The sequence below is a fragment of the Cynocephalus volans genome, chromosome X (assembly GCF_027409185.1).
Source record: "Cynocephalus volans isolate mCynVol1 chromosome X, mCynVol1.pri, whole genome shotgun sequence".
Classification (NCBI taxonomy): Eukaryota; Metazoa; Chordata; class Mammalia; order Dermoptera; family Cynocephalidae; genus Cynocephalus; species Cynocephalus volans.
Genome location: NC_084478.1, coordinates 19,228,560 through 19,256,204, shown reverse-complemented (window position 1 = coordinate 19,256,204; position 27,645 = coordinate 19,228,560). Strand labels below are relative to the sequence as shown.

Here is a 27,645-nt window from a genome sequence, read left to right as displayed (position 1 = left end):
TCCAACATAATATAGCAAAAATAGAGGTTTAGGATTAAAAAAAGGTTTGGACATGAATCCGTTTGATAGTACTGAATAATATAGTTCTAGAACTATTAGATGTTTCTGATTAGAAGGAAGTTTCTTTAGTTTATTTAATATTGCCATAGATGTCAGCACATGCAGTCGCCAAATCACAGTTAGGTTAAAACCTACAAACTGAGTTCTTGGTAACAGGAGCACTGAGTGCTAGAAGGTTTAAAATAGATGTCATATGATACCAATTATAACTCAGTGAAATTTTACAGTGCTAGGATCCTATACAGAGCACAAGCCAAAATGGAAGATGGTCCTGTTTTCTATGGCTTTAAAAACATTTTTATTACAATGTTTGCTACCTTTTTTTTCTTCAAGCTTTTAATTAAAGTTTTTTTGGCTCTCCTAACCCATTTCTATATCGTCAAAGGAAATAGAAAAGAAGCAGCTAGGATAGCAGAAGAGATCTATGGTGGAATTTCAGGTAAAAATACATAAGTTTGTTTCAATACTTAAAAAAAATACCCTCATAGATAATTCATATGAGTAGTATTTCTAGAAGGCAAATTTTATTTATACTTTTGTTTTTTAAAAAGTCTATCATTTAAAGGAGCAAATGGTGCTGGCTGCACCAATTTGTGAAGAACTTTTAGCTTTATTTTTTGCAAATTAGATCTATTAGCAGTTATGATTTAAGAAGTAGGTGGCTTTCGAAGAGCGTTATAACAAACCTCATTTCTACTAGCCAAAAGAATTACTTATATAGGATTATTTTCTTTAATGTTTTTAATCATACTTAACAATGAAGAGCATTCTAACAAGATTAATTTCCTAAGGAAGTAGAACGATCGATATGATTCAAAGCAGCAAACATGGCATGCTGTATATATTTTTTTGTGCTGTCATTTGCAATTGGAATTGATTAACCACTTGTTGCTGTCTGGAAAAACCCTACGCTAAACCTATTTGTTCATGGCACCATGCAAAGCACCGCAAACAAAGGTTATTATAATATGAAATGCCAAGATTTGGATAATACATTATAAAGTCTCATGCTTTGTAGAAATTAGTCTCCATTTCTTTGGAGAAACGACTCACCTTAATTGTAGTGAGATACTACAAGAGTAAATGAGTCAAATACGCCTGTCACTGCTGGGATTGTCACTTAATAGAGGAGTATTTATTCATAAACAGTTCAGAATTTCCCTATGTATTTCTAGTGTTTGCAGGGGTTCCAGGATTACATCATTCTTTATCTAGTATCCATTTCAATTTGCATCCAGGATTCTCTTTCAAAGTAGGCTTATGCTATGTGATTCTAATACACTAGACAACTTGGAACACACTAGACAACAGTGGCCTTATCCAAAGAAACAAGACCTCCAAAGACGAAGCATCAGAATGCTTCAATTAACTGAGGAAAATGAGAAGATTTTTGAAGTTTCAGAAAGTGTCAGAAGGCCCGGACTGTGGAAAGAGATATCTTTTGGGGATTACATTTGTCACACATTTCAGGGAGGTATGTTACTTTCACTGATTGAAAAAAAAAAAAAATTAATGCTTTTTAGTTTCAAGTTAAGCCTAATCTGAAAAGCTATTTTCTTTTCTTTTTTTTTTTTTTGTCATTTTTTCGTGACCGGCACTCAGCCAGTGAGTGCACCAGCCATTCCTATATAGGATCCGAACCCGCAGCGGGAGCGTCGCCGCACTCCCAGCGCAGCACTCTACCGAGTGCGCCACGGGCTCGGCCCCTGAAAAGCTATTTTCTAATTTAACTTGTAAATTTAGGCAGGGGCTTTTTAAAATTTTCAGTAATAGTTTTGATGTTTTCATGGATATATCATCCTCATGGTTTAAATTAGGTAAAGCCCAACAAACTCATTATTAGCAAGATTGTGTTAAAAATGTTTTCTCCTATTGCTTGTGTGCATTATTTCTGTCTTTGTAATCCTTAAGTACACTCTTAAAAAGGTTTTGTAGTAGTCAGAATTCATGTGAGCATGGTTTGAATTTAAGTAAGTCTGGAGCCAGAATACAAATCCCTTAGAGTTTATTCTGTAGCTAAAATATATTTACTCGTTCAAGCTCCTAGGATAATAGTCATTTGATTTGCAAGCATCATAGTGTTATAAGGTCAAACTTGTTAGTAAGAAGCAGGGGTGAGAATAGTGCATGTTAATTTTTCAGTTTAATTTCCTTCCTATATTTATATGAGTGGTCTTCAAAAAGTGCATGGAAAGACTCATGTTTCAGTTCCATTTTCCATAAACTTCTTGAAGTATACTCGTATATATGTGTGTGTATACCTGTACATGCATCCCCACACTCCCACACACACATATGATAGAGAGTATATCCAGATATGGTAAATAAGTCTTTCTATAATAATGTAGGGAGTAATATGCTAGAACCAGTAGTTTTTACATGATTCTAATAGTGTTTTTTCTTTTGACATAGTACAGTCAGATACTATATATTTAAAGTCCAACAAAAATCAAATTTAAAAATCAAAAACAAAATTTTGTGAAAGTTTTAAACTGAAACCAGAAGTCACCCTTGGTGTTCATCGGTTAGACAAATGTTTGCTGGGAAAACATGACATTTAATTAGTAAGCTAGGCAATTGACTTACAAAAGTCTCAGCCCAAGGTTAAATTTCTTGATTCCGCCTGCATATTCCATTCCTGTAAACTAAGCTATTGTCAGCAATGTCAAAAACAAAGGGAGGGAAGTAAAAAAATTCAGCTGGGACAGAGTTTAGATTTTCATAGGTCCTGGGCATTCTTTCTTTCTTTCTTTTGGAAACTACACCTAACATCCCTCATTAAATTTTTTTGACTGTAAAATCTTTTGGCAAGTTTTTTTATTTTTTATGGAGTAGATTATTTGATATGTCTTTATGGTTTAAACTATTGTAGATAACTCATCACAGTTGAGTTAAGCTGTGGTTGGCTGTTATTAATTTTGATTTTTCAAGCTTCTTTGTGTATTTTGTCAATAATATATACCTTTTTAAAAATTTGAAACGTTGGCCTTGGTCCTTGGTGTTATGGCTAGAGCACCAGATGGATCTCTGGAACCCACCTTCAATCCACACATATTTCTGTAGTCACTATCTTTCTCCATAGAGATGCATTATATGATTTTTCAACCTTTGCTAATTTGTACTAAGCTATATTTAGTACCCTGACCTGGTCATCAAAGTTGATGAAAACAAAGTGTAGATATAGATTGAAATCTGTCATCCACAACCCTTGGGCCAGACATGTTTCGTAATTTAGGAGCTTTTGGATGTTAGAAAGATTACACAGTATGCGTACTGTTTATTACACAGCACTTCCTGTGGGACCTTGAGCTGCCCCTCATAATCGAATATTTTGTTCTGTCTATAGTGAACACAGAAATATTCACACTAAGTGAAAATACAAATAAAAATACTAAATTGCTTTACCTGAGTCCTGGCCATGTTTGGCTTTACCTGAGCCTGGCCATGTTTTGTTGCCAAAAGATTTTGCATCAAATTTGGGGAAAAGCTTGGTTTTCATAATTTGGGAGATTTTACAATTGCTATAATACGCTGTTTTTTTTTTTTTTATGGCTATTTTTTTTTTTAAATTTTGTCGATATACATTGTAGCTGATTATTGCTCCCCATCACCAAAACCTCCCTCCCTCCTCCCTCCCCCCTCCCCCTCAACAATGTCCTTTCTGTTTGCTTGTCGTATCAACTTCAAGTAATTGTGGTTGTTATATGGTCTCCCCCCCCCCCCGGTTTGTGTGTGTGTGTGTGTGTGTGTGTGTGTGTGTGTGTGTGAATTTATATATTAATTTTTAGCTCCCACCAATAAGTGAGAACATGTGGTATTTCTCTTTCTGTGCCTGACCCGTTTCACTTAATATAATTCTCTCAAGGTCCATCCATGTTGTTGCAAATGGCAGTATCAGCTATAAAAACGAATTAAATGGCTATTTTAAGATAAGTCTAGGGCCAGCCCCGTGGCTCACTCGGGAGAGTGCGGCGCCGGTAGCGCCGGTAGTGCCGAGGCCGCGGGTTCAGATCCTATATAGGGATGGCCGGTGTGCTCACTGGCTGAACATGGTTCAGACCACACCATGCCGAGGGTTGTGATCCCCTTACCGGTCAAAAAAAAGATAAGTCTAAAACATTAGTTCTATTCTAAGTGTTATGCTTAAAATCACTTGTCCTTACTCTAAATTCAATAAACTGACCTTGATTTGACAGCCACGCCTCTGTCTGACTCAGCATCCTGACTCCTTTGTCCTGTCTTTTCCATTCCAATAGGATTTTCCTGCCTTTGTTCTATTCTTGCCCAAACCTCTGCCTACCATTCTGCTCTTTACTTTTTCAGGTTGTCTCTTCAAACCTTGGCCTAACCATCCTCTTGAGTAGTTACCTATCTCAGGTGCCTACTTGCTTTTCCAAAGTTGGGACAACAGTCCCTGGCAGGGGCTCTGCCTTTCCACCTGTCACCTGTAGCTCAGCTCTTTTGCCTTTAAAGGGCTCAAAGGAGCCTTCTTTCTAACACACTACAGTATAGTTCCCTGTGTCTAACACAGTTCATTGACCATGTTTCATCTCTCAACCAGAACTAGACAGTCTAAAGAATATTCATTTTAACTCAGTTTTATTATATTTTGGATATCTCAGGAAATTTATTATAATATGGGTTTTTCCCAATTACCTTTGTTTTGCTTAAAATATCATTAATTCTGCTAGGCTCTTGCCTATATTTTGGTTCAAAATTGAAGTTCTTTACAAATTTTCATTTCTTTGATAAATGCTGCAGAAGAACATGTTACTTCATATGATTTCAGAACTTGAATAAAGAATAAAGATTATTCCATGGGCACTGGGGATTATAACCAGTTAGGTGGTCATTTTGAATAATAAACCAGTAATCTCAAATATTTGTTGTAGACAGGGTAAAAAAAATCACAAAAACAAATTTAAAAAGAATAATTAGTTTCTATCTTTAATACTTGGGACTTAGACAATGATATTCCATCTGAACAAATTTTGTTTTAGGAGTTGTGAAATTGTTATTCAAAGAGTAAGAGATATAGAGAACTAGAGATATAAATCACATTCTGAGAAAAATTCAAAGGGAGAAATGAAAAAGTACATGAGTACTTTCTGTCCACCTCCTCAGGAACAAGCAAACATATTCGTAAACTATCTTCATAATGTGTTTGCAGCCCTGTGACACCAGCAGTCTGCCAAATAACTAAAAATAGATTGCCTTAGAATGACTGAGTCCTACTTAAGCATTCATTTATTTGGAGAGCTTAGCTGCATATTTCCTGTAAGGAATGGAAAAACTCCCAAGCTGCCAAGTAACTTTTATCCTAAATTTCTTGCGATTAGCTCCTATTTGCAAAACAAGAGTGATAAAAGCAAGAGACTGTGTGGGGAACAAGATAGAAAAACAGGAGACCCCCACTGTGGCAGAGTTTCTGGAAAAGGGTTATATGTGAAAAACCTTCACGATCCTTTGAAGCAAGTGTTGGAAAACAATGGGGCTGGATAGGTTGCTTACTCGAGAGTGATTGTGTTTCCAGTTGTGAAACAAGTGATTTCTACTTGTAAGGTGATACAAGTGATTAATTTCATGCTTTTTATAGAGAGATGACGGAAGTCAAAGCATCCCACAACAAGTAAATCTACTGGGAGGATAGGCAGAATTCAAAAACCAGTGGTTCTTAAAACCAGAACAAGGTGTGTTCTGAAGTCCTCAAACTTGGGATTCATTCCTACTTGTGCCACTCACTAGTCATGAGACTTCTTCATGTGAAGCAAAGTGGTTGTCATGCATTTTGGGGTGTTCCTGTTTGTAAGCAAGGCTCTTCCCTCCTCTCTTGAAAGTCACGGAATGGGGGCTGTAGGAGAAATACAAGTTTAGATGAGGGATGCTTGAAAGGAGGGGATCCTGGTATTTCACTGTCAAGTCGGAAGTCTGCTGAGACAGACAACTTGCTGAACTGCCCTCCCTCCACCATACTACTTGAATAGGGGGAAAGAGAACTGGAAAGCAGTGGTGTGGTGAGGGAGAAACCCAGGACAGCCACCAGTCCCTCTTTCCTGGTGCAGTGGAAGATGGTGCCACAGGTGTGTCACCATGACCTTGACCTCAGAAGCATGGAGTGGGAGTTGGGGGCATCAGAGGTTGCTGCATTGATGGAGGACACTAGGAGATATGGCCAAATGCCAATGGGTAGGAAAGGCATTTGGGGGAGAGCCCCAAAGGGCGAAGGACAATCCACAAAGCCAGAGTGAGGTCTGCAGTCGAGGCTGAGCAAGCAGAACTGGCCTCCTTTTCCAGTTAACTTGGGAGAGACATCTTCCCTGTTGCTCTCACCCACCCCCAGGGCACCGGAGGAGCTGGTGCCCAGAAGCAGCAGGTGGGAGACGTGTGAAGAACATGTTGCCCTTCCGCCTCCAGCCCCGCAAAGGGCCTGGCAGTGCCAACAGGCAAGGAGCTGTGAAGAGGATCAGAGATCACAGTTTGCGGGGGCTGGCCTGAGGAGTTCCTGAAACTCTTTATGGAAGTACGACATAAATACAGAGAAGTGCACAAATGCTCAGTGAACAGCTGGGTGAATTTCCACAAAGTGAATACAGTTGGGAACCAGCACCCAAGAGCAAGACACTGCACCTTCCCAGCACAGCCCCACCATGCCCTCTTCCAGTCAGCCCCCATCCCTCCTGTGGTTACTTTTGATTCCTAGCACCCAAGGTGAGTTTGCCCTCCTTTTGTACTTTACAGAAACAGAACCACACAGCACATGCTCTTTTGTGTCTGGCTTCTTTCACTCAACATCAGGTGTGTGAGATTGATCCATGTTGTTGTGTACGGGGATCAGGTCTTGAAACTGATGAGCAACAGAAAGTTACTAGAAAGTTCGAAATAGGATGAAGATGTGGTTAAAGTTTCTGCCTCCCAGTAGGAAAGGGAATCATCACAGCCAACTTGAAAGCAAGTTTTAGAAATAATAAATCCATTTCATGTTGATATCATAAGTTAGTGCTTTTAATAGCAACTTGCCTCTTAAATATTGTTTTTATATTTGAATAAAGTATCTTAGGTGACTCAGGTTGACTGGCTACTGTTAGAACAGAAGAATAAGAAAGCCACAGCTGTGGGTTTGCATCTTCCGTTGGTCATGGTGCTGAGTTGCCATCCGTGGGTCAAGACTGTCCTGCCAACCCCAGCGCTTGCATATCACTCCCAAGAGCAATTAGGCAGAAGGGCAAGGTGTCTGAAGCACACTTCACGTTGCATGAGATGGAGGTGCATTAAGAGAAAAGCAAGACTAACTAATTGAGAATTATATGCATATATTATCTCATTATTTCCAGGTTATGCAAATTATAAATGTCTAAAGAGATCTAAAAATATTCCACTAATCAACTTTTAACCAGCTCAGGAACAGGTGGAGATACAAACACAATATATGTTCATGTTAAAATTTTTCATGTGTTTTCCTTTGTTATTATAAAAGCATTACACATTTATATGAGGAATATGGGATCACCAGTGATTTGATCTATCTGTATTTTTTACTTTTTATTTTGGAACTAATTTCAACTGCCAGAAAAGTTACAAGAGTGGTACGAAGGATCCCCACTTCTCTTTGCCCAGAGACCCCGTTCATGTTTAGCCAGCTGTCCTAATAATGTCCTTGATAGCAAAAGGATCCAATTCAGGGTCAGGTGTTGCCTTTAGATGTGTCTCATCAGCCCCCTCAGTCTGGAACAGTTCTTCAGTCTCTCCTTAAACTGGTTACAGGCCAATTATTTTGTAGAATATCTCCTCAGTTTGGGTTGATGTACAGTGTCCTCATGATCTGCTTTGGTTTGTGCATTCTGGGGAGAAATAGCACAGAAGTTCTCATGCATTCCCTCTGATGGCACATGATGGTCATCACGTTCCATCAGATGGCACACAGTGCCAACTTGTTCCATCACTGCTGATGTTAACTTTGATTACCTGGGTAATGTGGTTTCTACAAATTCATTCCACCAGGGCCGGCCCGTGGCTCACTTGGGAGGGTGCGGTGCTGATACAAATTCATTCCACTGTAAAGTTACCCCTGTTCCCTTTATAATTAGTCATTATTTTGTAGGGAGATAAGTTCAGGCTAATTCTACTACTTCTACATTTCTAAGTTGGCATTCTACTAGGAAAAAGCGCTTTCTTTTCTCTGTATTTATTTAATATCACCAGGACTTATAGATTACTATTTTGTTGGGTACGGTATAATATCGTACTCTCACTGTTCATTTTGATGCTCAAATTCTTCATATTTGGCCAGTGGAAGGCCCTTCAAGCCAGCTTCTGGGTCTTTTTTGACATTTTCCATCATTCTTTGAGCACTTCCTTACTTTCTGGTGAGACATTTGAGGCCCATCTTACATTTTTCCTAGCCTAAGCCTGGGATCAGCCATTTCTCCAAGGAGCCCTGATTTAGGTTTTCTTGGTGCACAATGGTAAAAACAAACAAACAAACAAAACAACAAAAGAAGTATGTATACACACACACATACACACACATCTACACTTTATATCTAAATTTACTTTTATATCTATCTAGATATATTGAAAGTAACATTTTCATACTGATTCCTCCAATATTAATCCAACTCTGCAGAGTTCATTCTAATTTTCCCCATTTTCATAACCCAAAAGATTAGAGAAGATACATTGAGTTTTAACATAGAAGAGGACTTATTGAAATGTTTATAACCCTGGTTCTCATCTACCGGAAAAGGTCACTTTTTCTTTGAGGCCTTGTTTTATTTCAAACCCACACAACTTAGTCTTTGGCGGAATTTTGGTTTTGGCAAGTTCACAGGTATGAAAAATCTGTGTTCTTAACACAATAAGGATCACCTAGAAGAGGCTGGTGAGAGGAGTCCTTTGTGTTAAATCCAAATTGTATTACATTCTATTCAATGTATAAAGAGTGTGGTCATTATGTGAAAAATACCCAAATTTTGCAAACTAGAGTAGGTTTTCTTCTCAAAAAATGTTTTCCCTTTGGCATGCTTAATAGAGGGTTACTTCTCAAATGCCCACTTAAGCTGGTAAGTCTTGTTTGCTGACAAGCACTTACAAGAAAAATATGTTTGTAAGACAGTTCTGAGGCTGTTCATTAGGATGGTGCCCTACCATTTCTACTCATTAATCATAAACTGTCTTGAGCACCTAACACCATGGATGTATTTTATTGACCTGCTTAGAGACCAAAGCATCTGCCAAATACTAGATTACTATATCTCCATTTTACAGATAAGGAAATTGAGGTTCAAGTAATTTTGGTAACTTGCTGATTTTGGCAGAAAAAGTGGTTGAGGTAGAAGTCGAACCCAGGCAGGCTAGCTCCACTGTCCCCGTGTTCAGCCATCACACTAAACTTCCCACAACAAAGTTGTTTAAGAAAAAACTGGAGAATTGGATAATCTGGAAAATGACATTCTGCATTTTCATAGATATGGTTCATTATCAAATGAAGCAGAGACGATTACCTAGGGAATTAGGAAAAACCCAATTCCCCTGATCACTTGGGTCTCCTTCATAGTGCACATTCTATTGTGTCTTTGTGGTGTGGGTAAGGAGGTGAGGCAGGGGAAGAATGAAAATGTGGAAGGTCACTGACCCACTTTGTCATTCATTTTGCCTTATTCAGACCTATTGGATTCAAGCACTGGTCATTAGGTATTTGAACTAGAGCTTTTGCTTATTAAAACTGGCCCCCAAAAGCCAGAGTGGTCCAATTCCCCCTCTCAGCACACACCACCAAACTAATAAACTTTACACTCAGTAGCTTGTCACCCTGAAAGTGGCTGATGACAGAGAGGCTGATGCAAGGTATCCGCTTCCCTCCTCGTCCCCCAAGCCTCCCCTCACAGTGGGTAGGCAGCATGAACAAGCTGAGGAAGAAGTCTCCAGACCTTGACTCTGAGCTTAATTTGTGTTTCAGACTGCTGGGCAGATCGATCCCCACTTCATGAAGCTGCAGCCCAGGGGCGCTTACTGACCCTTAAAACTTTAATTGCACAGGTAAGTAAACTCAAGACTTGATCCTTTGTGCTTTTGCTATAATCAAGCATCGTTCTTCATTAGCTTTGGCCATAGCAGAGGTCTTGCCTGCCCCATCCAGGTCCTAGCACTGCCATTCTAGGCATATGTATCCTCTTGTACCTCATGATTTATTCCTCCTGCCTCTCCTTTCTTGGGGAGCTGCCTCATTTTCTCCCCAGTTCCCTCCTTCCCCTTCTGAACTTTCCTTTACCTCATAGGAAGTTCCCTGTGAGAGATGATGGTGGATGTCCTCAAATTTATGTTGTACTAACTCACCTCACGCTCTCCTAGTGTGCATTAGCAGCAGCAGTCCTCAAGTTGCATTAGTCAGCTATTGCTGCATAACAAATTACCTCAAAGCATAGTGGCTGAAAACACCAACGCTTAAATTCTCACAGTTTCTGTGGGCCAGGGAGCAGCTTAGCTGGGTGATTGTGGCTCAAGGTCTCTCATAGGCTACAAAGCGTCAGTCAGGGCTGTGGTCATCTCACAATTCAACTGCAAGAGGGTGTGCTTTCAAACTCATTCACGTGGTGGTTAGCAAACCTCAATTCCTTGCCACATGGGCCTTTCCACAGGGCTGCATCATGAGATGGCAGCTAGCTTCCCCCAGTGAGAGTGCAAGAGAGTGCCTAAGAAGGAAGTCACAGTATTTTCATAACCTAATCTCCAAAGTGACATCCTGTCACTTCTGCCATATTCTGCTCTGAGTCAATAAGTCCAGCCCACACTCAAGGAGAAGGGATTACAGAAGTAAACCAATACCAGGAATCGGTGATCACTGGGTGCCATCTTAGAGCCTGCCTACCCCTATGACACACTATTTCAAGAGCAAGCATTAAAATATGTTGACAGACAGGTAAATCTTACTCCTTAGGAATGATTTATTCAAGTCTTAGTTATTAAGGCCACTTTATTTGTATTTATGACTATATCCCTGGCACCTTGAACAATGAGTGGTGGCCTAGGAAATATTTGTGAAATGAATGAACGTGCACATGCTCCACTTGCTTTGTTTGTCTTTGCAGATACATGTGTACAGAGGAGGTGAGTCACTATGTCTTTTTTCCACATCTTAGCAATAACCTCACCTGGTTTCCTTACCATTTTGAATCTAAACAGCTAGGCACCGTGCTCTTTGTGTGTGTATTTATTTTTTGCTTTCTTCTTTATGAGTTGTGTTACTTCTTAAGAAATTAGAGGCAAAGGAAAACAGTACTGCCAGCAATGATCAAATGGGCTTTGGACCTGATTTTATCACTTGCTCGTTTATTTTTAAGCACTTTAAATTTGATGTGATTTGATTATTTTAATATGTAATATATTCACATAATTCAAAAATTAAAATGATATAAAAACCTACACAGTGAAAAGTCTTTCATCCACCCTTTCACTCTCAGCCTCCCACCTTTTTATTTTAGAATAACTTTTAAAAAGAGATGCAAAGATAGTACAGAGAGTTCTTATGTACCCTTCACCCAACTTTCACTAATGTTAACATCTTACAAAGCCATGGTACATTAGCCAAAAATAAGCAATTAACATTGGTATAATATCATTAACTATACTGTGGACAATTGAGATTTTACCAGTTTTTCTGCTAGTATTCTTTTTCTGTTCCAGGATCCAATCCAGGATCCTACACTGGATTTAGCATTTCTTCATTTTTAACTATTTTTTGCTTCAGTAGTGTGATTAAATGCATAAGGGACATTCTTCATTGAAAATTTCAGCTTTTTCTTGCTAAATCCCCACTTCTTTACCCTCACACACTAGTCAAAATGTAGTATTCTACTTTTTTTTTCTTCTGTATTTCACATTTAGATAGTGTGGTAAATATGAGCAAAACATTAAACCAATGTAAGTTGATGTGAGTAAAACATTAAACCAAGATCCAGGAGCTCCTGGTTATACCGCTAGCTGTCACTGGCAGCGGGAGAGACTCAAGTCTTATCAATAATTTTAACTTTCTGCATCGTTATTTTCTCATGTACAATTAAGGTGATCCACTCTGCATGGTCTTTTTGGCCTGCCCAGCATTAATTTTCTACATTTCCAGGGATTCTGAGATTTTTGCCACTTTTTTTTCTAGCACGTTGCTGCCACCTTGTGGATTAGCCTTTTTGTTTGTTTGTTTTTATTTTCTTAAAAGGAAATCATACATGGGAAAAGGAAAAGACTTTTCTAACTGTATTTGATATACAGTTTGAAATACATAGTACAGCTCTACAGTGATGATGTCATATTTAGGACATGAAAATAGACAGGACCTAAGAGGCATAGAGAGGACATATGATGGAGGGACAAACAATAGTGGGAAATCCAGCTTCTGGGATGCAGCCAGCACTACGGAGATCTGGCAGGAGATGATGCCTATGAAGTTTGGGGTTCAGGGTCATGGCACCAGGTTTTGGAAGCTTTCAGCAGGTCAGTTACAAGGTAGGGAATCAAAAGCAGGGCTGAGCTGGGGTGGACAAACCAGTGGCCTAATTTCTTTCACAGATAGAAAGTGGTAATCATGGGGGGAAAGGGTAGAGCCAAATTGTTAGAATCAGGGTTTGAAGTCAGAGTTGTCTAGCAAGCAGTTAGGCTGACCTTGTCATCTGTCACATGGACTCCAGGATGGGGAAGGTGGAGCATGGCAGTGTGGTGAGGGGGAATGTATTAGATGTGTTAGGACAGGGTGGAGGCACTCAGACCTGGGTGAGGAGATAAGGGTTAGTTGACGCCCCCTGGCCCCAGACCCTGGGATTCAGAGACCTCTCCATGCAGTGGAGTCACGGCCATAGCAATGCTGCTACTACACAGCATGTGAGCCATAGGAGCACTGTCCACTTCCTTTCTACTCTTAAGCCAGCTCCAGTGCAACCTCCTGAACCTCTCTACACTCCATCACCTACTCCTCATACCCACTGCTGTTCGTGCCCACTGCAGGTCCAAACTAGCTATGCCTGGACTCATAGCCATGTCTTCCTTGGCTCTCTTTGCTTCTGCCTTGCATCCCTACCCCTCCAATCACCCCTCCATTGCTGCTACCGGTGTGCTTCTTCCACCACAGCTGATCTATTAGCTCACAGGTGCCTCCTTCCCTCTAAGGCATGCACTACCTGTTTGGCAGTCAAGGCCTTTCATGATCGGGCTCCAAGTCACTGTCCTCCTTCATCTCCCCCCATCTCCTACTTCCCCTTTCTTCTCCAGTTGCTGTCTCATGTGGGTTCTTTCTGATCCAGAAATAGCCAGCTATCCAACTGTGCCCTGCCACACTTCCTGTTGCTTCCTACATTTGCGTGTTCTGTTCCCTCCTAATGGCACTCTTTCTTTGCCTTCTTAGCTTGAAATTTTTATGCTTCAAGCCTTAGCTAAATGCTATTTGTGAAATTTTTTCTTACTCTCCACGTCAGATTCAAGGATACCCCATGCTCTCAACTGAAATTTGAATGTGCTTCCAACATAGCAGTATTCTTGCTCTTTTCTTTTTCATTTATGCCTCCCTACTAGGCTCTTGGAGGAGAGAGAACTGTCATAAGCTTGGAAGACCCAGTCCTAGTGCATTGTCTGGCCAGAATATTAAGTAAGCATTTGATGAATAAAGGAGTTTGAGGATTCCACGCTGTGTTTCAACTCTTCCTGGTCATGGCCTCTCCTTCTCTATGTGGTGCTAATATTACACCCACAGACCCTGAAAACTTCAGAAACATGTCAAACGACGTTGCTTTCATTGCTGTCATTAATGCAGCATTTAAGTCTCTTCTCTCCTAATTGTAGGGTATCAATGTGAACCTCGTGACAATTAACCGGGTCTCTTCTCTCCATGAGGCCTGCCTTGGAGGTCATGCGGCCTGTGCTAAAGCCTTATTGGAAAATGGTGCACAAGTGAGTATGGCCCCTGACCACTTAGGTCTGTCTGCCCACGTGCACCTGCTAACCTCTACAGAGACATTACCTTCCAGACTGCTTACCAACTGTGGGTGTGGGCAGGTCTGGTCCCATCCACGTCCATATTCCATCATCAGGTTATTCCCCTCTCTTCAGCCTATATCCCCATATGTGAACATTCAGTGTGGTAATTCACAGAAATCTTTCAAAATTGTGATGCTGACTTTTAAAAAATCTTTACTGTAAAACATTAAAAAGAACAAATTTTAAAATGACATTAGAAAAACCCTCTTAAGGGCCGAGCCCGTGGCGCACTTGGTAGAGTGCTGCGCTAGCAGCGCGGCAACGCTCCCGCCGCGGGTTCGGATCCTATATAGGACTGACCAGTGCACTCACTGGCTGAGTGCCGATCACGAAAAAACGACAAAAAAAAAAAAAAAAGAAAAAAGAAAAACCCTCTTAATTCAACACCCTAAACCAACAACTATTTCTATTGAGCAGAATTATCAAATTAAATGAGCTTTAAATATATAATGTATTGGGGAAAAAAAAACCCATGAAATTAAACTTTATCTTATTTTTAGCTCATGCTAATTTTTTTTTCAAAGAATGACTGAGGTGGTATATATGATACAGATACCAGAATAGAATTATAGAATCAAAACTTCTGAAAATCTCAATGACACCTGTATTTAGTTGCCAGATGCTGTTTTGTTGCTAATTTTATTGTTTAACTCAGTCCTTGAATTTTCGTGTTTTTAGTACTTAATAACTATTTTTCTTTGTATTTTATATGGAAGTTGGGTTTCTACAGATAGACCTGAATATAAAATTATCCTTGTACAAACTGATTTTTCCGATGCCATTGTGGTTGTACATTTCCGTTAGGTAGTGCTTCTGTAAGTTACCACTTAGTCAGCTCATGGGTAATGATGGTGAAGCTGTGTGAGGGCCACTTGCTTTCGAGCTAGATAACTGGAGTCACAGGCAGACTGCTGGTGGGAAATGTTAAACAATGTCGGGTCAGAAAGAAGGTTTGGTCGGGGACAAAGAGAAGAATAAGATACGATCCCTTGTGTTTGGCAATTTTATAAGGGCACAGCTAATAAATACTGTTTTCTATTATTTAACATTTAAATCAGATTTAGATAAAGGAATAAGAGAAAGTTGGTCAATCAGTAGAAATTCCCCTTTAATTGGAAGTCCCATGGATACCTCAAACTCAAAGCATCTGAAACTGTGTTTATCACGTTCTTCCCTCTGGGGTCCTGCTCCTTGTCTTGGGTTCCCAGTTTCAGAGACTGGCCTCCCAAGCCCCAAATCTGGGAGTTATCCTATTTCTTCCATCTTCTCATATAATTAATCACAAAATCCTGCTAATTTTACTTCCTAAGTATATCTCAAGTCTATGCTCTCCTGTGTCCCGCTCCTATAGTGGTCTAAAGCATTTATTATTGTAATCAAAACGATATCTTTTATGTTTGTCTTTCATGATAGAATTCAATCTACTCAAGGAGAGGCAATTATCTTACTTTATTTCCAAAACACTGGCATCTAGTAGGTGTTCAATAAATGTTTGCTGACATGAACTGAGAGAAACTTACAGGAAATCAAATAAGATGAGGATAAGGACGATACTTAGTAAAAACAAATCCAACCAGTTCCACCAAATATTTTTCAGTAAAAATATAAATAGGTGAGAAATCCTTAGTGCATGAATTTACACACATTTTCTCCTGTTCCTGTCTGTGTCTTCCATCTTAGCATCTCATCTTTAACTTTCCAGTTTAGTGGGGGAGATACTGGAACCCTGGAGAAAAATCTCTTTTGTTTCAGAAGTGAGGAAATTTAGAATGCTGATTATCACAAGCATCTATCCTTAGTTGTTGAGGCAAAATGGTTTAACATCAAACCTTCATTGTCCTACATTTCAATCATAGCAGACCCTCCCCGTCAGAATGTCTTGGTCCCCTGATGTTCTTTCCAATCTATTGTTGATATGCAAATATGCCTCCTAGCCCTGCTGGTTCTCATGAGCCTCCCACACTTCTGGAAGGGTGGTTGGAGACACCATGTTGATGGCTACTTTCTATGTGCCTTTGTCTTGGTCATGATCTCTTTGGAAGTCACAGCTGGTGTATGCAATTTGTATGGATTATTGTCAGCCAGAGAGGAAATTTGTGTCAAGAAAGACAGTAGAAGTGTGGAGAATTGCTGAGGAGATCTGTTGCAAGCACAAATTTGGGGACCATAAACTAGCGATTTCTCCAGTATTTTTGGTTCCCGCCTTGTTTGTTATGATTGGGAGGGGGAGTTAGGGCCATACTAATGGAAAATGGAAATAATTATTGTTGTAAATATTTATTGAGTGTTTACTGGGTACCAGACAATGTTCTGAGTGTTTAACATATGGTAATTCACTTGGGCAACCCAATAACCTCATGAGGTATATTCTTTCACGATCCTTATTTTATAGGCATGGAAATTGAGGCACAGAGAGTTAGTATCCCAATACAGATCACTGAACAAATAAAAGAAAGAGCTGAATTTGAACCCAAGCTAATGATTCCAGAGACCATGTTCTTAACAATCATGCAGGACCATTCCTCAATGATTAGAAGGCTGTTTAGAAGCTCTGGAATACCCATGAATACATTTTAAAAGCTTTGGCCCTTTTTGCCTCACTTGTGATATTATTTATAGCTGGGAGTTGGTTGATAGGCTACTGGTGCCTAAAATCATGATACTGTAATGATATGAAGCTCCCTCACTCATTCACTGGTGTGGGGACTTTCCCCAGGCAGATACATGAAAATACACACTTGGAGATGGTGAGAAAGAAATAGCAAATCCCCTGGGTCTCTCTTTGCCCATCATTAGGTCAATGGAGCGACAGTTCATGGAGCCACGCCCCTCTTCAACGCTTGTTGCAGTGGCAGTGCTGAGTGTGTCAACGTGCTGCTAGAGTTTGGAGCCAAGGCCCAGCCTGAGACGCACCTGGCTTCACCCATTCATGAGGCAGTGAAGAGAGGTAAATGAACCACCGCAATGCCCAGAAAGCATTGGTGAACTCACTCCAGTCTGCATGAAGCAATAATGGTCTAATGTTAGCTGTACAAGGATCACCCTCACCAGATCTTCCTCACTATGAGAATATGTGTGGCTTAGGAATCCCACAGCAGTAACTTTAATTTGCCTAAATCTTCAGGAAATACCCTGTAGCATAAAACAGCTCTTATAACCTGGGAATGTCTTCCTGTCTCAGATGTTTTGTTTCCTGAGGATGGTCTCTCAGCAGGACTTTCCCAAATCTCTTGGCTGGTGTTTTGGTGGCATCTGGTGCAGCCAAGACAGCAGTTGTGACTTCCATGAATTGTACCATGCTATGTCTCTGTCCTTAGTAGAAAAGAACAGCTCATTCTCTTCAAGCCCATAAAACATCAGCGACTAACATAAAATAAATTACGGAAGTGAAAGCCAAGGCTGATACTACCTCTAATGGAATAGTAAAAATATAACTGCCGACAATAAGCAATGTGCTACAGATGAGCTGATGACTTCAAGGTCATAGTTATTTTTTTTTTAATTGCAAGTTTAAAAAGCATGGTATTGGAAATCTTGAAGTTGACTCTAGACTCCTGTGTTTTCAGTTACTTTTGGTGAGGAAAAACAGTAAATCTAAATAATTTAAAAACTATATGCATAGGCTAGACATGAACAGGAAGAAGCCATTGAAAGGAAAAGGCCATTTGTCAAAGGTCATACTCGAAGAGCAACATTTCAGTAATACCCAGTAGTAAAGTTAATTCTTTTATATGAAGATCAGAAATACAATGAGAAGTTAGAACAGTCTAGAATAGGGGTCTTCGCTGGTGTAACTGAAGATGAAAGTCCTTATTTCAAAAGGCAAAAGTGAAAGATTTGCCTCAGGTTATTTAACATATCACTTGGTAATTTTTTTCCAATGGATTACTTTAAATGATACAAAAGACCCAAATCTCAACATGTCTATGTCTTTTATGTTCTAAATGTATTTAATAAATATTTATTGATTAATAAGTAATGTTAGTTATTTCCTAAACATCAAGTTAAGTCCTTTAAGTTGTAGAGTAATGGATTATTTTGGAAATAATATATAAATCTTTTTAACATTTTAATGTTGATTTGAAGTAAAAATTAATGTTATTTGCATTTCTATCCAAATGTTTAAAAAATGGATGAATATTGGGAATGGTTTAAATTACTTAAGTAATTCTGCACTGCTTGGCTAATTATATGTGGTGTGTTTGGTATCTGTGTTCCTACAAAGCATATACTTACATATCCTTATCATAAACACAGTTTACGTGTTTCTACATATTTTTTTCTGTATAGTACAAGCATGTTCAGGACCAATGTCCACAGAATGGAAGCAAATTTATTATTTTAGATACTGCTATATTAGTGATGGTCATTTAATTTTTATATTAGCAAATTTATTATTTTAGATACTGTTTTATTAGTGTTGGTCATTTAACTTTTATATATTCATTTTTAAAACTTCCTGAGAATCCTTAAATTTAACTCAAAATATGCTCACTTTCTTGTTGAGCAAAAAGAGATAATAATTATTCAGAAATATTTATTACACACCCTGTATTTGTCAGGCAGTTTTAGGTACTTATTAGACGTTATTTCTGGATTCTTATAGCTTTAAACCTCTATGGGCAAGCTTGGTCATAGTCTGAGTTAATACCTTGACATATTGATGCTATAATCCAGGTATAATATTTACTTATGTGAACAAATCACTTGAATCCCACAGAATCTTGATTCGTACATTTTAATGCACATTTATACTTATTTCATGATTTGTGATAAATCAGGCAGGTACAGGATAGGCTTACTATTATGTTTTCTATAAAGAGAAGGTTGGTTAAATTAATTAGTAATGATAAGATTTTTCAGGGAAATATTTAAATCTTCAAAGAGAACTAAGCCTTTACAAGCTCCTGACAATGCCACAGAAGCATTCTCTCCTGAACAAATCATTCATATCCTGCAAATTAATCATGTCTATCCCTTCATTGAGCAAACTCTCAAAGGAGAATGCTTGCTTGCATAGTTCCTGTTATCCACTGAGTTTGAAAGTGTATTTAAATATATTCTATACTCGAGACTTTTTATTCATTCTCCTGGGTGTCTTCCAGGCTAATCAAAATAAGGTTGCGGGCCATACGTCCAATGTATGGGTACCCACATGCATGGGTAAGGAAAAGAATGAGAGATTTGTAGTGGAGAGGGAAAGGGTTGGGCCTTGGGTTTGAGCACTGGCTTTTCTCAGTAATAATAGGGCGAGTCATTTACCCCTTTGGGCCTTGTAGCCTCCATTTGTAAAATAGTGGCTTCATTCTAAAGAGTGATTTCAATTGTGCTCCTTGGACCAAGGGGTCCAAGGAGTTACCTCAGGGGCTACAAAGAGGAGTTTGAGTCAGGCAAGCATGAGTATGCTTCTCTTTTTAGTGGTTTTATCTTGGGGGTTTCTACCTAAGATTTCCAAAAATGAACAAACAGAATTTTCTATTACAAAAAGAGGTCTAGGTTATTTCTAAAGCCCATTCCAGATAAGCTAACCTAAAATTCTGCAAATATTCAGTATGTCTCTTTCTTGAGTGAAGTTATCTTGTGTTTTACCAGGTCACAGACAGTGCATGGAGATTCTGCTGGCAAATAATGTTAACATTGACCAAGAGTTGATTCAGTTTGGAACTCCCCTGTATGTGGCCTGCTCCTATCAGAGAGTGGACTGTGTGAAGAAGCTTCTAGAATTAGGTAATTTCCAGAAATCTTTTCATGAGAAGAACCTGTTAGCCTTGTTGGTTTTCTGTGGCTTCAGAGATGAAGTTCTTGTCAGGCTGGAAAAAAATCTGATGGTATTTAATGCTTGAATGCCAAAAACAGAATTTCTACAGAGAAATTGAGTGTATTTCTCAGTTCCACTTCCTTTGCTGTTGACTCTATTTACTTGATATGGTTCTCCCTGGTGGTTTCAGAATGGCTGCCAGCAACACCCGGGCTTATAGCCTTCCTCATCCAAACATAGCAAAAAAGAGAATTGGCTCTTTTTGAGCTGCATGCCCGTATCTGAACCAATCATAGTGGCCGATGGAATATATTATACTGATTGTCTTAGGCTTGGTTTCAGTCTACTCTGCAGTTATTAGGCTTCACTGGAAATGCATGGACTGGGAATCACAAGAGGGTAGTTCCCAAGAGGGAAATCTAGGTGTGGCCAGCAAGAAGATGCTGGATCGTAAAAACAAAAGACATTTGCCACAGATTATTTTAGATCTATCCTAAGCTATTTAGTCATTTTAAAAATTCAAGGCGGCATATACAGAAATTGAGAGCCCAGGGAAAAGTAAAATGTCTTGAAACTATTTGTTTAAAGATTCGACAAACTTAGCCACTGACGTAAAGGTAGGAGTTGTAGTAAAAACCCTTAGCTGAGAGTTTTTATCTCCAAAAGGCTCTTTGTCTTTTCTTATTCCCCACAATTTAATATTCTCTATTGTAAGCTCGGAAATCTTTTTTTGAGCCCCAAATAATATAAATACTAAGTAAATTTAGCTTTCTCCCTTGTCAAAAAGCAAAATAATTCTATGTGATAGGAGCCTCAAATATCTTATTTTGTATGTCACACAATTTATGTGGGGAAGCACGTAAAGTATTTAAAATGACTAAAAATATCTAAATTCACTTTCTCACCAAAATATTTTGAAACTTTCTTAGTAGGCATTGCTAAGGTTCTAGGCTTCAATCACATATTTTCAAAGACTTGGCAAATACATCATGGCATTTAAGATGTCTTTATACACAACAATGACATTTTAGGCTCATTGTGTCTTACAGTAACATTCAGTGTTGAATTGTGGCCATGTGCTTTATTAAGGAGCCAGTGTTGACCACGGCCAGTGTCTGGACACCCCCCTCCACGTTGCAGTAAGGCAGTCCAACATGGAGATCGTCCGCCTGCTAACCGACTATGGGGCTAACCTGAAGTGCAGGAATGCTCAAGGCAAAACTGCACTTGATCTGGCGGCTCCAAAAAGCAGCGTGGAGCAGGCTCTCCTGCTCTGCAAAGGTAACCACGGGCTGGGTGTCCACTTCTCTTCCGTAAGCACATTGCTGTCTCTCCTACCTTTCTCATCCCTAGAATTTTTTTCTTTTCTTTCCTCTTTTAAATTGGGGTGGTATCGTGGGAAGTGACAAGTCCTGGCGTCACTAAGATGTCTTCTGGGATTTTACATGCTGTGTCTATTTACTTATAACCAAAGGGCATCTACATACAACTGGATTGTTGCTTTGTATATTTCATAACAAGAAAATAATCAGAAAACTTTGTGTTCACCCTGAAAAGCTTGATCTGCCACATCTATCCTGGCATAAGCTTAAGCAAACCAAAACTCTGCTTTGTAATACTAAAAGGCAATCAAGGACAAATTAGAAATACTTGAGTTAGAGGCGATAGGGGGGACACAGAGTATGCATTTCAGAAACTTGACTAAATGGTGAGGTTGTTTGCCTGTTCTTCAGATCAAGAAATAGGTGGGTCTGCATTCCTCATTGCTCCACTCCCATTTCCACAATGGGTGTTAAGAGCAACTGTAGATGCCAGAGGAGGAAAGAAGGTGAGTTTCTAAAAATGCTTCATGTCCCAATTTCAAAAGAGAACCATGTATATCCGTTCGGTAGGAGAATATTTTCTGAGCCTATACTGATCATTTGTATGCTTGAGAGCATTTTAAAGATAATTGTAATTGTTCAGCTTTACATGTGCCAGGCACTGAGCTAAATTTGAAACATAGATTAACCTCACTGAATTCTTAAAACTTTAAAGCAGTGAGAACTTTATAGTAGCTGGTGCTATGCCAGCTACAAACGGGAAAAGAGAAGCATAGAGAGATTGACTTGAGGTCACAAAGCTACTAAGAAGTAGAGCTTGGTTAGAGTGTGGTTCTGATAACACCAAGGTTCTGATAACATTCAATTCCTGTACAGGCCAGCAGCCTCCCCCACCCTCAGAAAAAACAAAACAAAAAAACAAAAGAAGTAGAACTAGCATTCTAACCAAGCTGCCTGACACCAGAAAGGGCACTCTTAACGTTATGAGGCCCCAATCCTGAATATTCTGAAACAATTTCCAGTGGGGTGGTGTTTTGTTTTACTGATCAGTTCCATTTTGGGAGACCACCCCCATTTCTAATTTACCTTCCAAGTGGAATGCATGGTTTAATCGTTTTAGGAATGGTCTCTCTACAAATTGGTGCTTCTTAAGCTTTAACATGCATACCAATCACCTGGGGATCTCATTAAAATGCAAATTCTGATTCAGGAGGTCTGGGGGAAGGCCCTAGACTCTGCATGTCTAGCAGGCTGTCAGGTGATGCTGATGCAGCTGGTCTAAGGACCACACTTTGAATAGCACTGACCTAGATTATTTGCCGTAGTCTAGGTCATGAATGATTGTTCTTTTATTTGTACATCTACCGGGAAAATTACGATCTTCCTAACCAGATCCCAGTTTGGAAACACCAGGTACTTTCCAACTGTTAGCTGAAAATATTGTTTACAGCAGTTTTCACACTTCCTCTTTCCCTCCATCAAACATATTTCCAGGTCTAGGATTTGTGTTCCTCATAAACAAGTTCCTCTGTCCTCTAGCTCTGTAAATATAGCCACTTGCTCTAGAAGGATGAACCCCAGCTACATCAGAGTTTGCTCTGCTGTATGAACTTCTCAAGGCCAGCCAGACAATTTGTCTGCATTACTGTTTTCCAGAGGAGCTTAAATTGAGCAAAAAGTAGAGACACTTTCCACTCTTCCTTCCCAAGGAGCAAGTAAGGACGATTAACTTAACTAAGGGCGATTGTTTGGTCCTTCAGGTAGCTTTCTTATCACATGGATGCTTCCTGACAATGTCAATCCAAGTGTTATCTGGTTATTTGTATATGAGGTCTGCCATTTTTCATGGGGTGTAAGATGGTGTTACAGTAGGATTTTCTTGAAAAGGAAAACTTTGTATAGGCCAGTAAATTAGATCTACTTGAAGAGAACTTTATTGATAGTCAGTTAAGAAAATAATGGGATATTATAAATGCTCCTGCATAACAAGCATTCCAGGCAAAAGTCATTCATTCTATTCAACCATATTTTGGAATCTCATCAGCTTATTTTCCTTAAGCATTCAAAGCCATTCAAAGCCATTGGTATGGTCACTCCATAAGATGCCATGAGACTGAGGTTCAGGGAATAATGGGGTCTAAATGAGTTGAGTACTTTCTATAGTTCTCTGTTGAGCTGAGATCCTTGAAAGAATGGAGAGCCCCTCCAGGTGTGAGTCAGGACCCAGCCAGCATGACCTCATGGGTAGCTAGAGCTGGGAGGTCCAGGAGGATGTTAAAGGCTATGCATCTGGCCTCAGGCTCTTCTCCTAACATGGCCTCTGTGACCATGCTCGTTGGGCTTCCTGCTGACACCCTCTCCATAGTTGTCTCTCTGCTCCACAGATCTCTCTCGGGGTCCTACATGCTCAGTGCTTCCATTTGCGTTTTCTTCTAGGCCAGTATATCACTTTCATTGGCACATATAATACGTAAATGAGGTGCGTTCCCTTTAGATCCCACACTTCATTCCTAACTGGCCTCTGGTTAGCCTCATTCTTCAACATTCGTAATACAGTTACCACTGGAGGATCAACTTAAAGAAATACATTCCCTCCAGGGGGACAAATGGGGATGCCCTGTCTGTATCTAGTATCTGCTACCTCATTCTATAATTCCTGTACTGATCCACCTTCTCTTCTGCTTTTAGAAAGCTTCAGCCTCTTCCAATCCTCTGATCTCCTCCTTCTACCCACCACCCCACCCCACCACCATGAGGTTCACAATATCTTTATTCCCTCTCTCAGGCCCACCTACTCTTTCCCAGCTGTGTCGGCTGTGTGTCCGGAAGTGCATGGGTCGAACATGCCATCAAGCCATCCCCCAGCTACGTCTTCCAGAACCACTCCAAAGATTCCTCCTATATCAATAGCCCCAACTGTCCACAGGAAGACAGTTGTAAATAAACAGGTTGTTGTCTGCTGTACCCAGGGTACCGAGTGTAGACACCCACCAGCTAGACTTTCTTAATCTTCAAATGAGCTGATCCAGTTAGAGTTAAATCCCCAATGAACTGGAACACTTGGGGAGTGGAAACTCCTGGTTAGTTTAATGTTCTCTTTAACCTATGGGCAACCAGAAACCTTTTAGTTTTTAGCTCTTATTGTTAAGAAACTGTAAAGTAGAATGAAAATAATGGGCTATTTTATGAGGATTCAGGATCTTCAGTACATAAAGGTCAACATTCGGAATATTGTGTAGACATACAAATCTGGGTGGATAAGATTATAATGAAATGTTAAGTATTCCAAGATGTATTCCTGATTTAGTTCCCTCCTTTTGCCCCATTTCTTCTTTCTTTCCTTGAATAAATGTCTGCTGTAATTTTACTTTCTCTGACTTTTTTATATGAGGAGTCTTCAAAAAATTCATGGGAAGATTCATATTATTTTTTAATTCCACGTTTCCACAAATATATACAAAGCTAAATACTTTGAAAGCATCACAGTTAATTGGGGTTTCCAGTTGCTGAAGTCCTGGTTGATAAGAGAGACTTTGGAAGAGATTAGCTCACCCAGAGGTTGGGGTCTGTTGCTCATCACTTGTGATATTAAATGCTGTTCTTCAAAGTAAACAGTTCTAGAATTGACAACACTGGGTGGCCCCAACAACCATCTCCCTTTCTTGCCCTTCTGCAACCCCTCCTCCTCTCCTTCTCTCTCCTCCTTTTTGTGAATTTAGAACATGGAAACTGGGTAGACTTTTAATTTTTGTAAATACTATTGTCATGGTTCAATGGCTATAGTAATATTAGATTCTAAAATGAGAATTCTCTTTCAAATGATCCCAAGATTCATTTCAAACATGCATTTTTTCCTTCAGTTTTCCTAGACCTTTGGTTCTCAGCTGAGGACAGTTTTGCCCCACCCCAACCTGGGGACATTTGACAATGTCTGGAGACATTTTTGGTTTCAACAACTGGAGGGAGGGGTGGTACTGACATGTAGTGGGTAGAGACCAGGGATGTTGCTAACCACCCCACAATGCACAGGACAACCCACGACAGGGAATTATCAGGTCCAAAGTATCAGTAGGGCTGCAGTTGAGAAACCCTGCTCTAAACCTGTGCTATTCAATACAGTAGCCACATGTGGCTACTGAGCACTGGAATTGTGGCTACGCTGAATTAAGATGTGCCATAAGTTTAAAATACACATCACATTTAGAAGATTCAGTACAAAAAACGATGTAAAATATCTTATTCATAACTTTTGAAGTTGATCACACATTGAAATGATAATATTTTGAGTACATGTACCAGGTTAAATAAAATATATTATTAAAATTAATTTCACTTGCTTCTTTTTACTTTTTTAGTGTGACTACAATAAAATTGTAAATTACATATGTGGCTCGTGTTATATGTCTGTTAGTGCTGCTCTAGACCATTGTCTGATTTTTATAACTTTGGAATATCTAATAATCTTTATATGGGTGTTGGTTTTTGGCTGAACAGTACAGGGAACAAGTAATAATCTTAATTAGTTAACTACCTTGGGGGAAAAGGTTAAATTCTTATCTTATATCATATTACAAAACAAACCTTGTTTTTTTTTTTAGAAAATGCTTAAAAACTTTAATGCTATAAAAATACTAGGAGAAAATGTACATGAATGTACATAAAAGGGAAGGCATTTTGTAAGCATAATATCAAAGGCAGCAACTTTAAAGGGAAATACTGATAAATTGGAATACATTAAAAATTTTGTTGCAAAAAATGCCGTATATAAAATGAAAGGGCTAACCAAAGTGGTAGAAAACTGTATGTGACATTTACGGCAGATCAAAGGTTAATATTCTTACTATGTAACTAGGACAAAGGAGACCCTCACTCCCCACCCTTAGCTTCCTCCTCTTTCCCAGTGGACAGTGGGAAGTAATTGTCTGGGATCTCTTTTGGTGAACAGGGAGGTTAATATTCAATTCTCACATGTTTGAGTAACTGCTTATAAAATCTTGAAATTGCCCAAATCTTCAGTAAAGTCTGAAACATATGTGATACCATGTGCATTTTTAAAGAAGGTACTAAGTCTAGATTATTTATCTGGCTGTGCATAGTATATATATATATATATATATATATATATATAGCCTTACATGGTGGCAAAACAATATGTAAACTTTCCTGTTTCAGGTGGGATGACACCTCTCCTTCTGTGAGAAATGTGATGAGAAAAACATAAACTTCATAAGAATTTTTACAAATCTTAGGGAAGGCAATTTTCGCATACCTTGGGGAATGTACAGGTTATTCCAAAATCCATGGAAGGACATATGATTCAATCTGCCCTATGTATTAAAGAGCAGAGTGATTTCTCAGCTGATATCTACATTTCAGCATATGAAGAGTCCTTACAAACCAATAAGAATAATATAGATTCACAAATAGAAATATTATCAAGGAAAATAATAGGAAACTTATCAAAGATGACATATAAATAGCCATAAGAAAAATGTTACAGATGGAAAATTGATTGAGAGAAAGGATGAATTTGAAACAGGATGAGGAGCCATCTGAGCCATGATTAGCCATGGAAAGATCAAAAAGGAAAGAGTGGGAGAGTCTTCTTATCACAGAACATCCAGGAATTGGAGGCTTTCCTTCTTCAAAGTGTTCACCTGAGTGCATTTTTAGTTTTTGGTCAACTGGGATCTTGCTGAATGTCTGAGCTCTGTGATAAGCCCCGGGATGCTCTAGAACATTCAACATGCCTGTGACCCCAGGGAACTTGAGGTCCTGCTGTTCCATCACTCCCTGAAACTGCAGACCCCATGGATTCTGCAAATCATTCGTATGGCCCTCCCAACCCTGGTGGGTGTGGGCGGGAGGCAGGGGGGCATATAAATGATTAACTGGGTCCTGACAGAACACTCACCAGAACCCATCTGATAGTCCAGGTCCCTGTATCTTGGAGTGGTGCTGATGTCTTACAATTTATGGATGAAGGTATTGGACATGAGATCATCTTTAAAGTCCCTCCAAACCCTACATTCCATTAAGCTATATTTAGACCATCAGGCCAATCATCTGGTTTTTATGAGATTATTTTGACTGCATTTTGGGGTTCTTAACCGCTAATACAGATTAGCTCATTTTTCATACTATGTGGGATGTTTTACTCTAAAAACAATACAATTTTTACAATGTCAGTCATATTTGAAGTGCTCTAGGATAACTTCTCATTAGTTCATTCAGTACATTTTTACTCAGCATATGTTATGTGCCAGACACTGTAGAACAATGTGAAAGGTAGAAAGGGTGCCAGTCCTTGAAAAACTTATGTGTTAGTGGGGGCAACAGGAACTAAACAACACATGATTCTATAACACCAGGACAAGAAATGATAGGAAGAAAAATAAATCAGATTAAGGTAAAGAATAGATTTAGATAAGCTGGTTAGGCAAGGTCCCTCGTCGGGTGGCTGAATTTTAAAATAACTATTCATGTATA

General features: G+C 39.3%; 1 protein-coding gene across 2 annotated transcripts; it reads left to right on the top strand.

The window, feature by feature from the left end:
- The first annotated feature begins 302 nt into the window (after nt 1–302).
- ASB11 (ankyrin repeat and SOCS box containing 11) lies at nt 303–24,523 on the top strand. 2 transcript variants are annotated; one of them, XM_063083781.1, is made up of 8 exons: nt 303–499; nt 1,346–1,534; nt 10,016–10,095; nt 13,882–13,989; nt 16,873–17,023; nt 19,669–19,803; nt 20,924–21,115; nt 23,942–24,523. In XM_063083781.1, exons 1-8 carry the CDS (start codon nt 319–321, stop codon nt 24,064–24,066), a joined length of 1,161 nt encoding a protein of 386 aa, XP_062939851.1. In that variant the 5' UTR covers nt 303–318; the 3' UTR covers nt 24,067–24,523. The 2 variants fall into 2 exon arrangements, with proteins under 2 accessions (XP_062939851.1, XP_062939852.1); XM_063083782.1 differs by lacking the exon at nt 1,346–1,534.
- The last annotated feature ends 3,122 nt before the right edge of the window (nt 24,524–27,645 follow it).

Bases quoted from the DNA above. Each gene is read 5' to 3' on its own strand.
- ASB11 (XM_063083781.1), top strand. From the start codon at position 319: ATGGAAGATGGTCCTGTTTTCTATGGCTTTAAAAACATTTTTATTACA. The intron at 10,096-13,881 runs GTAAGTAAACTC...TCCTAATTGTAG, and splicing joins TTAAAACTTTAATTGCACAG to GGTATCAATGTGAACCTCGT. The intron at 21,116-23,941 runs GTAACCACGGGC...TCCCTCTCTCAG, and splicing joins GGCTCTCCTGCTCTGCAAAG to GCCCACCTACTCTTTCCCAG.